The 13,699-nt window shown below is 33.1% G+C and overlaps 1 protein-coding gene across 1 annotated transcript in view; it reads left to right on the top strand.

Annotated features, from left to right (window-relative positions):
* Nucleotides 1-7,777, top strand: part of LOC106715867 (homeotic protein empty spiracles) — a 34,024-nt gene extending 26,247 nt beyond the window's left edge. Inside the window, exon 3 of the mRNA XM_045684007.1 lies at nucleotides 6,850-7,777. Coding sequence (XP_045539963.1) covers nucleotides 6,850-7,047 — 198 coding nt within the window. The 3' untranslated portion in view covers nucleotides 7,048-7,777. The remainder of the gene's footprint in view (nucleotides 1-6,849) is intronic.
* Nucleotides 7,778-13,699: the final 5,922 nt, after the last annotated feature.

Here is a 13,699-nt window from a genome sequence, read left to right as displayed (position 1 = left end):
GGTGACATTGGAAAAAATTGATATCAAAAAGCATGATAGCTACAAAGCATATAAATTTTTTATCCCACAAAGTAAATTAGATATATTCTTGGATGAAACTATTTGGCCTACAGGCATAATTTTTAGACGTTTTGTGAATATGAAATATAGATCCAATAATGCATTTAATAAAGACGGCCTAAAAGATAAAAATAATGATGAATAAGGAAATAATAAAAATTGCTAGTTTTAACTGTAAAAATGTAAAACGTTCCATAGAAGGCATCCGTGAACTTTGCTTATGCTGTGACGTAATTGCACTACAGGAGACCTGGCTGTTGCCGCAGGACATACCCTATCTCAGCAGCATTGATAACAACTTTAGTTACACGGGAACATCTGCGGTGGATACGTCAGTGGGTATGCTGCGAGGAAGACCGTACGGCGGAGTCGCCCTATTGTGGAATAAAAAAGTATTTCAGAACGTTCTTGTGTTGCAGTGTGATAATCCGCGCATCTGTGCTATAAAAATAATAACAAGTGAAAGACCTCTTATAGTAATAAGTGTCTATATGCCAACGGATACGAAGGAAAATCTGCCTGAATTTACGGACTGTCTCGGTGCGATGAGTGCATTAGTGAATGAGTATGGCGTAGAATCGACTTTTATATTGGGAGATTTTAACGCCCATCCTAATGAACTCTTTTTTTATGAACTTTTGAACTTTTGTAACGAACAAAGATGGTTTTGCGTAGATGTAGATATGTTAGGATATTCGTCTGATACGTACACCTTCGTAAGTGAAGCTCACGGGTCTAAGAGATGGCTCGATCATTTAGTAACGACGCAGGCTGCGAAGTGTGCTATATGTAATATATACGTTAAATGTGACGTATGGTGGTCTGATCACTTTCCTATAGTTGCTGAGTGCAGGCTAAACGTTTTAACTCCAAAATTAGTAAATCAAAACATTGTTCATAATGAAATATTATGGGGTGAAAGAAGTAATGAACAAATTGATTTATATTATGCGGAATGTAACAAAAAGCTTAAATCTATAGATATCTCTTTAGAACTTAAAATGTGTGTAAATTGTTTTTCAAATAGATGTAGCTGTAAAACGACAATTGATAAATTATATGATGATATTGTAAATGTTCTGAGTGATGCGGCAAAGAAATGTAAAACTTATATAAAACGTAGGAAACCAGTGATTGGCTGGAACGACTATGTAAAGGCCGCACACAGAGAGGCTAGGCTGAATTTTCAAATGTGGGTATTGTACGGTAAACCCTCATCGGGATATATATATGACAAGATGAGTAAATCGAGAAAACTGTTTAAATCCAGGTTGAAGTGGTGTCAAGACCACCAAGACCAAATCAAGATGGATCGGCTAGCCTTTCTTCATTCCCAAAAAGATTTTCGGGGTTTTTGGAAAAATACCAACAAGTTGAAAGTTTCGCCTGGCCTGCCTGTGAGTGTCGACGGTGTTACCGGTTCTAAAGACATTGCTAACATGTTTAAAGACAATTTCTTGGTCAAATCTGTAACAGAGGTAGCGCCGGTGCACAATGTTGAGCCGCCCAATGGTAACTTGGCTACTTGTATAACGGAGGAGGATGTGGTCCGCACAATTAAATCAATTGCCAAAGGAAAATCTCCTGGTCACGACGGGCTCAGCATTGAGCACATTTTGTACGCGGGGCCGCATATCGCAAAAGTCCTGAGCATGTTTTATTCGCTGTGCCTTAACTGTTCATACTTGCCATCGAAACTTACGAAAACTGTGGTTGTCCCTGTAGTAAAAAATAAAACGGGAAATTTATCAGATAAAAATAATTACAGGCCCATATCGTTGGCGACGATTGCGGCGAAGGTCCTGGACGGAATACTGAATACTAAGTTGAATCAATATGTAAAAATTCACGACAACCAGTTCGGCTTCCGTCCGGGACTTTCCACAGAAAGTGCGATCTTATGCCTTAAACAAACGATTGATTATTATACTTCTCGAAATACTAGAGTGTTTGCTGGTTTCCTTGATTTGTCTAAGGCTTTCGACCTGGTTTCCTATGAAACACTATGGAAGAAATTAGATGAACAAAAAGTTCCTAATAACATCGTAAAAATTCTCCAATTCTGGTACGGAAGCCAGGTCAATGTTGTTAAGTGGTCTAATATGTACTCAGATCCGTATAAGCTGGAGTGTGGTGTAAGGCAAGGAGGACTAACTTCCCCTATCTTGTTTAACCTGTACGTCAATGACCTGATCGTTGCGCTGAGCAGTCAACATGTCGGCTGCCATGTTGATCAAGTCTGTGTAAATAATATTAGTTACGCAGATGACATGGTGCTGCTGAGCGCATCGGTCTGTGGCCTGAGGAAATTACTAGGGATTTGCGAAAAGTACGCGATTAACCACGGTTTAATTTATAATGTAAAGAAAAGTGAATACATGATATTTGAGAAATGTGGTAGGAATCGTGATATAAATCCTGTACCTGACATTAAACTCTGTGGCTCCATTTTGAGTAGGGTATATCAGTTTAAGTACCTAGGACACATCATTACCACGGATCTCAACGACGACTGTGACATAGAAAGGGAGCGGAGGGCGTTATCGGTGAGGGCCAACATGATTGCTCGCAGGTTTGCTCGCTGCTCAAAAGAGGTAAAAATTACTCTTTTCAGAGCATACTGCACAAGCTTCTATGCGAGTAGTCTATGGGCGAGCTACAAGCAAAAGTCCTATAACGCCCTTCGCGTTCAGTACAACAACGCATTTAGGTTGTTGATGGGGCTGCCTCGCTTCTGTAGCGCTTCAGGGATGTTCGCAAAAGCGCGCGTTGACTGCTTTTATGGCACAATGCGGAAAAAATGCGCATCTCTGGTGCGTAGGGTGCGAGCCAGCCCGAACAACGTCCTCAACATGATTGCCTGCAGGCTAGATTGTAAATATGTAAGTTACTGCCTAAAGCTCCACATGGCGGTGAATAATTGTATATAGTATCCATTTATATTGTTACTAACATAGTTAATAAGTGTTTTTACTAACAAAATTATGAGCATAACATTTTGTAGCTTGAAATAAAATTATTATTATTATTATTATTATTATTATGTTGGCTATACTTCAAGTTACATTGTACCAACTTAACAGCATCTCAAACCCATTACCTTTAAAGCTATACCTATATTTAGGCACTGTAAATCTGCCTTTTACGGCACTAAAACATCCTTTAGAATACAAGCTAATAACAACTTTATTACTTTGTAAATAATGCTAAAATCGCTTAATGTAACTTTGTGTTAACATGTCATTTGTATGGATATTATTGTGAGGTTTCGTTGTTCAAATATTGTATTTAAAATGAAGTTAAATTTGTAATTTATGAGTGGTTCGTTCGCACATGCGACGCTAATGATTGGGTACTTGTGCTTTAGGTTTGTGACACATTCCATGGATGCTAATGACACAGACTAGATAAAAAATGTAAACTTTATCTTCGTTCATTTACACTTTATTTTACTAATATTATAATTACGAATGTTGAGATGGATGGATGAATCTCTGGAACGGTACAACGGATCTTGATGAAATTTGGCACAGATGTAGAACATAGTCTGGATGAATACATAGACTACTTATTACATTTTTTAAATTCCGCACAGACTGCGACAGCTAGATATTAATAATAATAAAACCACTTTCCCAGATGTAACGTTAAGATAATTATTGGGACAATGTCCTGTCTTTTAAACCAGACCTACCATCGTGTTCTTTTTTCTGGTCTTTCTGACTAGCATATGTTCATAACTAATTTAAGTAAAACTATAAAACATTTTCTATAATCGTACTAATATTATGAATACGAATGTTTGGATGTATGGATGAATTGATATTTGTCAGAAGGTATCTCTAGAACAGCTGCATGGATCTCGTTGATATTTGGTATAGATGTAGAACATAGCCTTGAAGAATACATAGGCTATTAAGTTTTTTTTTGTTGAATTATAAAAAAAACTAACCTATATCTAATATCATTGTTTGAAATCAAGTCATTTGTTTTAACTTTTTTTATTAATAAATGTCGTATTGAAATTGGTAGACAATAATAAACATATGATCACAAGACAGACAAATAAACGATACTTACAACTCACAACATATTGCAAAACTCACTATCCATCTAATGTGTCACTACCTTAACATATCGTAAACAACGCAAGTTGCAGGTGCAAAAGCAGATGCTCTATTGTTCATAGAAAATAGCACTTTACACACATATTTATAAAGTTTAATTTGCATAAACAATATGTTAATATTAACGTTATAACATTGTAATATAATAATTATAAATAAACGTTGTAACAGACAGAAATACGGATAAATCATTGCAATGTGTTAAACATCGTATTACGTCTAGAATTATTAATGATAATTACTAAAATATGGTAATAAACTTAATAACATGGAACGGAGAATGTAATTTGTAAAAAAAAACATATCGCGAAAAATTACTTTTAAATTATCATATTACTGAGTTTTCACTACCGAAACATGTTTACAAAACATATTTAAAAATACATTTTCAATGTAGACTTACAGTTTAAAATGTTAATTGGAAATATTATCTTTTACTGATGTTTTTGAATTCAGAATTTAACATTCTGCCAACGAAGTGGCATAATGGCCACCAAGACCTTTGCCTTTTTTGTATTAGAAAAAGATAGGTATAAAAATAAGTAAGAAAATGGCGCGGGAAGTTAACAACATGTAGGAGTGAATAGAGTTATATGCAATAGTAAATGTTAATACGTATATAGTTTTAGAATAAGGATTTAATAACGGAATAAAAGCTTATTGTCTGCCGTCCTGGTGTTTCTAATTTATACAGATGTAATTGCGTAAGTTTGGATGAATCAAACCAATCTATCTATCAATCCAACCATCTAATGCGAACAAACACATCAATTTGAATGAAAGGAACACAGGTATTTTATAATATACTGAGATATGTAATCAGTTTTATTTTACTTAAACGAAATAACAGACAAACAGCTAGTTTTTCTATAAGTTTATGGTTCAAAAATCACCCATTTTTTTCATGCACGATTAACCATAACATAAAGGGTGACATAGGATGTGACTAAATTGATATTTGATGTCGATATATTGCTAATGTACCGTGAAGAGTAATCTAATTTAGAATGGGGAATCCCCCTCTATAACTTAAGGGCTTACTTTGTTTACATTCCATTTCGATACCTACTTTTGTCTCTTTCTATCGTATTTTTGTTTATAATTTTCAATTCGTGCTTTTTGTTAAGAGATTATGTCATCATCTCCTTACGTAGTCTCTATCAGCCATTAAATCTGAACAGTTTTCATGCATTTCTTTCATGCAATCCAACCATACTTATTTCAGTCTTCCTCTACTAAGTAGCCATCTTACTAAAATTATAAATGCGAATGTTTAGATAGATGTTTGTTAGAAGGTATCCCCGGAACGACTCAACGGATCTTGATGAAATTAGGCACAGAAAAATCGTAATATGTTCTACACATATTACGATTTTTTAAAGACGGAGTCGCAGGCGACAGCTAGTATTTTATAAGGTTGAAATAAAAAGAATATTCCTTTAAAATATTATTCGTATATCTATATAAATTACTAGTTTTTCTATTAAAATTCATATCAACATTAAATTGCAATTTGCTCGCTGTACCAATGTTCCGATTGCAAGAAATTGCCCGCTATCGAATTGATTTAGTTATTTTCACGTTTGTAATCGTTATAAATAATATTTCTCGTATAAATCCGTTATCGGTGAAATGAAATTGCGAATGTGTTGATTATTTTCAAAATTACATGTGTAATAATATTTATATTATAAAATATGACTATAAAAACAACTTAATAAATGCGAAAGTTTAGATGGATGGATGTTTGTTACAAAGTATCTAAAGAACGCTTCAACAGATATTGATGAAATTTGGCATAGATGTAGAACATAGCCTGGAAGAAGACATAGGCTACTTATTAAGTTTTTTTAGTTCCGCGCGGACACAGCCGCTGGCGACAGCTAGTTTCTAATTAAGTAGGAATCGTACAAAAGGCCACCTTAGAATAGCAGCAATGATTAAGAGACAGGCTTTTGTTTTATTTGTCGGTATTTATTTAAAAAAAAATCTCACGACAATTCAAAGTATACCAATAATATGAATACATAGCAATAAATAAACTTGAATGAAGGAGTAAATAGCTTATTATGCAATATCCCCCCCTTTGCCAGCATTTCGTATTTCTGCATTTAGTATAATTTTTCAAAAGCACCACCGACGGAGACTTGAATAGATTTCACGAGCCATTACGTCTGTGACAAATAGCGTAACAAGATGGCGGATGTTTTTTTGAGCGGGAAAAGCTTTTGTGAGCGTTTGGAAAATTTTCTATGGTTTTCGTACAATAGTGTTATCGAGGGGATAATTTTTAGCAAAGGGTGATATTCTTTTGTTGTTATTTTTGATGACATCATATTATGTGGGTAAAAACTTTGTAACGTTTATGTAAAGTTACTTAGGTAATTCATTATGTAACAGATGTACTTACTTACTGTTACTATTTCTGTATGTATTACTAATTTTATAAATGGGAAAAATTTAGATAGATGTATGTTTGTTAGAAGGAATCTCCAGAATGGTTAAAGGGATATCGCTGAAATTTGGATATATGTATGTAGAAAATAGTCTGTGTCACACAGGCTAATAAAGTTTTTTTTTATTCCGCGTGGATGGAGTCGCGGGCAACAGCTAGTCTAAGATAACCTAAAAATTTATCTAAATATAAATTTCTTGTCCTCAGGTGAAAGTTTGGTTCCAAAACAGAAGAACGAAGCATAAAAGGATGCAGCAAGAAGAGGAAGCAAAGACTGGCACCAAATCTGGTTCCTCCGGCACCAAACCTGACGACGGCAGTCAGTTTAATAACTCTTACGATGAAGATGAAGAACTGATCGACATGGACATGGACGAATTAAGTGAGAGTGAAAATGAGACGTAAATTTCAGTGATAGTCAGGACTATTTGTAAATATTGTTTTTTAATATTTAATTATAGGCAAATTATTCTTATTTATTTCAATAGCAATCTATTAAGGCATTTGGTGTCATGTAAAATGTAAAATTAAGTCATTCCTTATTTATGAGTAAGACAGATTTATAATTAAATGTAATTCGATAACGATGACTCCAATAAAAAAATAATACATATTTATAACGGATTCAAGCATTAATTTGTCTCAATTCATACCGCGCTCATTTATTTAATTCTAAACAAGTCGCCGTGTCATTAAATTAACGGGATTCAAAATGGCGTCATAACGACTCTTGTTAGCGCGTCATGTATTATTAGATAACAAAATTGGGGCCCATTATAATAAGTTTGGGGGATTAAATTAATTAATATTGCCTCCTTTGATGCGTTCCTCTACTGATGTGGGTATAATTAGACGGTTTGATTTTAAACGTTGATAGGCTATGGTTTTGGAGCTGTCAACGTTAGAAAAGGATAGCTATATGGTAGACAATGGGAGAGAGCGAGAGGGATGTATTTGAAAAGTCTATGGTTTGTATAGTTTGTGGGCTGTTATTAAGAGATGTGTATAGGTCGGTATCAGGCGCTGGCATCGCAGTCGGTAATTGCTCGCGAGGAAATCAAATTGTTTTTAAACTGTTGACGATTGTTCCGGACGGCTATTTGTCAATGGTGGCCGATATTAGCGATTATGATCTCACGTTTGCTTTTGACATGTATTGTGAGATTGTTTCAAGAAGTAATTTAACAATGTCAAAATAAAGAATGCTTAGATAATTTTGAATGTTGCACGATATCGACTTTCGTCATGAGGTCTGTTTAAATAAACGCCCTACGTTATATTTGTGGTAATATAAATAATTTGATTATATCTCTAAAAAGAATGAAACAAAAGTTATACCTACCTTGGACTTACCCTTTAAATCTATGAAAGTTATATTTCACTTTATTTCCTACCAAATTACTAAACTCAATAAAAGGGTAACACTAAACAATCCCCAATTACTACACTGGCAACACCGCCACCCACGTGTCAACGCGGAAACGTCAAGCGATGCCATTAAAGCTGCATTTTTAATTAGTGGCGGGCATTAAGCGACCATTGTTAAATTAATCGTTTAATTTGACGTCGCGGGAGCGTGTCGGTCGGCCGTGTAAATGCAATAACTTGCTCAGCTAAGGCATTGTTTGGAATTCTTAAAGTCGACTAATTGATGAATTTCTTGTTTAGTATTGTTTTCACTGATATATGTATATATATGGTATAAAATTACAGGCGTATTATTGTACCTTGATGTAATTAATGTTTGCCTAAAGACTGTGGTTATTCGTTATGACGTCATCGGAATTGGGTCTCTTGTTATTTGAACTGTATTTAAATAAATGTAAATGCGAAAGTTAAGATGAATGAATGAATGTTTGTTTGAAGGTATCTCCGGAACGGTTCAACGGATCTTGATGAAATTTGGCACAGACGTAGAACATAGTCTGGAAACACATAGGCTACTTCAATTCCGCGCGGACGGAGTCCACAAGCTAGTACAAAAATCTTTACAAATAGTTCCGTTCGCTTGTGGTCAAGCTCAATACAATCGTGTGCAAAAGTGTTTTGCTACGTTACCTATTCGTTAATGAAACCTAGATTCCATTTTCAGGTCAATTAACTTTGTAGCGATAGATTTTGTTCATTAACTGTTTCCGATTAGCGGCCATGTCGCGTTTTACGATCTATTCTTTGGAAGTTAGCTTTTTAATTGCTTACATCTTGGTATTAACTCGCTGATTATGAATTATTATTCGTTTATTGGAGTTATTGCATTTCGCGGTTCATGGTTATTTGATTAGGGAACTTTGATATTTGGATTTTCAAAAATGACATGTCAAAATTGACAGTCACTAAATTCTTAATTCCTATTCATCAACCTGCCCTTATCCCTATGTAGTGTCAGCACAGTATATACTACTCCTCCATACATCTCTATCATCCGTCATATCTGAATTTACCCCCTTCTTACTTATATCCTCTTTCACACAATCCATCCATACTTTCTTTGCTCTTCCTCTACCTTTATAGCCATCCACATTCAATCTCAATACTTTTTTGTTTATACGATCATCATTTTTTTCGTTTTTGAAATATAAAAAAACTTATGTTGTAGTTTTTCTTTATCAAATTCTTAACTTTATTATATTATATATATAAATAATTAATATAATGATGTCTTAGAAATTGTCATCCGACTTTCAATGAGCGTTCTTTGTATTTATATTAAAAAAACTAAATCGCTCAAACTTAGTTGTATTAAGTCAGTTCCTTTAGGATAAAGAAGCGAATAAGAAGTTAAAATCTTGTATTACTTATTTAACGTTAGGTTTCTGAGATCAAAACCTACGTTTAAAACATTTTTCTTTTGTCAAATATGATGACAAGGATAATAAGTTTTATACAAAGATCTCAGAAACCTACGATTAATCTAACATGTGAGTTATGCACTAAGCAAATGAAGTTGTAGAGACAAAGAGAAAAAAAGAGATACATCTCTCTAAAGAGATTCTATAAGAGTTGTAACTCTTTTCATTGGTTGCTTCAAAGTTGTGACTTGTTTATGGCTGAATACGCAATCGCGTAGTGTGTTAGGAATTATATTTAATGGTAGGTTCACACAAGGGCAGAACAATAGTAGTTACAGTGGGCCTAGCAATATTTGTGATGATAACCATGGTGTCAACGATTTGGACGTAAAGTACACCAAAAATTCCCATACTAATCTTACTAATATTATAAATGCGAATGTTTAGATGGATGGATGTTTGTTTGAAGGTATCTCCGGAACGGCTGAACGGATCTTGATATAATTTGGCATAGATGTAGAACATATTCTGGAAGAACGCATAGACTATTATTTTTTTAATTCCGCGCGGACGGAGTCGCAGGCGACAACTAGTTTTTACATAATTGATGACGAAGATACGAAGGTGATTGTTACAAATATTTCTGCTAGCGATAATTTCTAGCCAGTTATGTTCTGTCTTGTATAATAGTAGTCGAGTACTGTCATTGCTCTGCCTCTCGTGTGAAACAAGTGACTTACGAAGCATCAGGTATCGTAGTATGTTCACATATGAATCACATAGTTACATACATATATTTCTCAGTGTGAAAAAGCCAAAATAAAACATACTTTTCTGAATATCATAAACTGATGGTTTCTACGTAAATAATCGTATTTTTAGCCGACTTCAAAAAGAAGGAGGTTATCAATTCGACTGTTTTTTTTTTTAATGTGTGTTACCGCGAAACTCCGCCCCTGGTGGTCCGATTTTGATGAAAAATATTTTAACCGAAAGGAAGTGCTTGCAGATGGGTCCCATTTTTTTTTTTTAAATAACTAGAAGACTAGTAGATTTTATAACGTAATTATGCAGCATGCGAAAGCAATATTTGAACTGAAATATAAAAATTCTTAAGGTCTTATAATAAAAAAAAAACATATACAACGTATTAATCTAAAAAAATACTATTAGGCACTATTTATTCAAATACGTATTTTAACCCTTTGACTGCCACTGATTGATATTATTGACGTCAACGTGGTTTTATTTCACCATAAATATATATCACCAAATTGTTTTTGATTACTTTTTATTTATCAATTCCAAAATATGAATAACATGGACATAAAAATATTTGACATAAATTTTATGTTACGATTATTTATGTAGGATCCATAATAATTCATAAATATTGTAATGTAAATATTAATATAGTTTATCTAAGCCTTATATTTAGGCATTAGATTAATAAAACATCTGAAATACTATTACAATTTAAAAAAATGTACCTAAGTGATGATTAAGTTATTCACAATTTAATTATACTCTGCTTAATCCAGAATTAACTGGATTTTTCTGTCAGAGTAAGATCTTAATTAACTTATGAAATGTTTTATCTCAGAAATCAAAAACTTTTATGTTACTAAGATTTCATAATAATCTGGATAAGTGTAAGTTCAAAATGGCCGCGTTATTTTTCTCGCTTGTAGAGATTGCTCTCTTACTTGAGTTTCTTCCTCATGAAGGTCGTCGTTCGGGAGCGTATAAGGACTCTCAAGGACAGGTTTTTCGCTTATCGAGGTTCGATAATAAATTAATTTACTTTTGAACTGTCAAACATTTGAGTCCAGTACAGATATTAAATGCTCTCAAAATTCATAATTGCATGTGTAAAATTTCGCCAAATTGTAATTTAATTTATAAGGCCATCTTTGTATAACACTATAAAATAACCTGAGAAAACTGTACTAAAATATAGTAAAACTTGTTTAATATAAATTAAAAAATATTAAACTCCAGCAGAATAAATTTATATTTAAATTTAAAATTTCATTAAATTATTAAAAAGAAATACCAATTAATTTCGTATTAATTCATGTATGCCATAGATAAAAAAACGAATTGTAAATATAAATATTAAATTGTTATTATCTATAAATGTTAGTTAACAAAATGTACATTTCGACTATTTAATAAACTAGATGTGTGTAAATATTTGTGTTAGTGTAATTGTATACTATTTAAGTGTATTTGTGTGTATATTCAGCTACTAAATTTTCTCTGTGACTGTACCCAGTAACGTTCCGTTTCAACTGCAAATTGTAGTTATTTAAAAGACGAGTGATATAAAATATATGTTTTTACTCATTTAAATTGTGTTGTTTTCATTTTATCTGATGAATGTTGATGAGGTTGAAACTTTTTAACTTTTACCTTTCTATAAATACAATCAAGATTAACCGAAAAAAAATACACAAATAAATTCATCAATTTCTTTTTGTGTATTCTTTCTTCGGTAAAAGATCAAAAGTTGCAAAAGTTTACTCTAACGTTAGGTTATCTATAATAATATTAAAAAGAGGAAAGGTTTGTTTGTTTTCATTGAATAGTTTCCGAAAGTACTGAACCGATTTAGACTTAGGCTATATATATTAGTAGTTTTTTTTATTCCGTGCCGACGAAGTCGCCGGCAACTGCTATTCCTTAATAAACCTGAGTAGTGAAAAGATAAGAAGGAAAAGATGCATATTAGAAAAGTATAAAATATTAGCAATTGAAAAAAGAAAAACTCATTTCAAATATATAAATACAAACCTACACAATAAAAACAAAAGAGATCTATAAAGTTGTTAATTTAAAATAAATTAGTTATTGCCCTCGACCTTGTCTGCGCGAAAAAAAAAAAACTAAACGAGTAGACTATGTATTCTTCCAGACTATATTCTACATGGATATGGAATAAGTTGCCGGCGTCAGTTTTTCCGTCCAAGTACGACGTGGGGGCCTTCAAGAGTAGAGTGAATGGGCATTTGCAAAGCAAGCGCGTACCATCTTTAGACCACATCATCACTTCATCGGGTGGGATCGTGGTCAAGCGGCAGATTTTCCAATATATAAAAAAATATAAAAAATACTTCTGTGTCAAATTTCATCAAGATCGGTTAAATCGTTTCGGAGATACCTTCAAACAAACATCTATCTATCTAGAATTCGCTTTTATAATATTATTAAGATTACATATGACTACTTCTTTTCAATCCGAGAAAATACGAATCGAAGTAATTCTTTTGATGGATGGATCTTTCTAACCTATAACAATATAATAAAGCGTAAACACCCACTTCTTTATAATGCAAGATCGTAGCAATCATGGCATATTTTTGAATAATTCTCTTTGTAATAAAAAGTCCTATACTTACAACACGCTTTAGGCTATATATTTTCACGCTATTATACTTAGAGGGTGAGTAAATTGAAGTAATTGTTATATGAGAAAGGGACAAAAATTGCAAGCCAATAGCAGCAAAGATGGATGGTTGCCATGGTAACGTAACTCTCAGCCAATAGCGAAGGCCTTCGTTATCAATTTGAGCATTTGAATTTTGACATATGCAATTCAAAATCTTAAGCAAATTTATTAAATAAAACAAAAATTTTCTGTGCATCAAATGAAATATAAGTCAACCATAAAACTGTATGAAATCTCTTCAAAATAAGCCAGTATAAATGAGATTTCTTAACAAATAGCAGTATTGAGACTTGCAATAAGATTCATAAATGGTATTTAATAGCTACAAAGTTGGACCACACATAGTCAGTGACGTCACCCAATGCAGCCACCTTTACAACGCTAACGTCGACTGCATACAAACCGCTGTTTATATGCGTTCAGAATGAGAAGTAGTTAATTGATTTGGCATTATTCCTGTCACTGGTTTATTGTAAATATTTTGAGTTATCTGTCCTTGTTTGAAGACTATATTTTTAACTTGCTAATTACGCGCTTTCCATCAAAAATAATAATAGAACGGATTTTTCTACATACATTTTAAGCATATGATTCTAAAGTGAACCACTAGAATGGTTCTCAAACTATATATTTTGGCTACGGAACTCATTTGGAAAGCGTTGTATTTGACGGAAACCTGGAAAAAACAAACGTTGCTTTATTTGCATTTTTTAATTAATAATCGTAATACGAAATATTAAACAAATGACAGATTTCTCCTGGAATTTTATGATATCCCTTAAGTTTTTATTAATTACTAGCACTCGCTCGCGACTTC

The sequence above is a fragment of the Papilio machaon genome, chromosome 24 (assembly GCF_912999745.1).
Source record: "Papilio machaon chromosome 24, ilPapMach1.1, whole genome shotgun sequence".
Classification (NCBI taxonomy): Eukaryota; Metazoa; Arthropoda; class Insecta; order Lepidoptera; family Papilionidae; genus Papilio; species Papilio machaon.
This window is presented reverse-complemented; position numbering and strand designations above follow the sequence as displayed.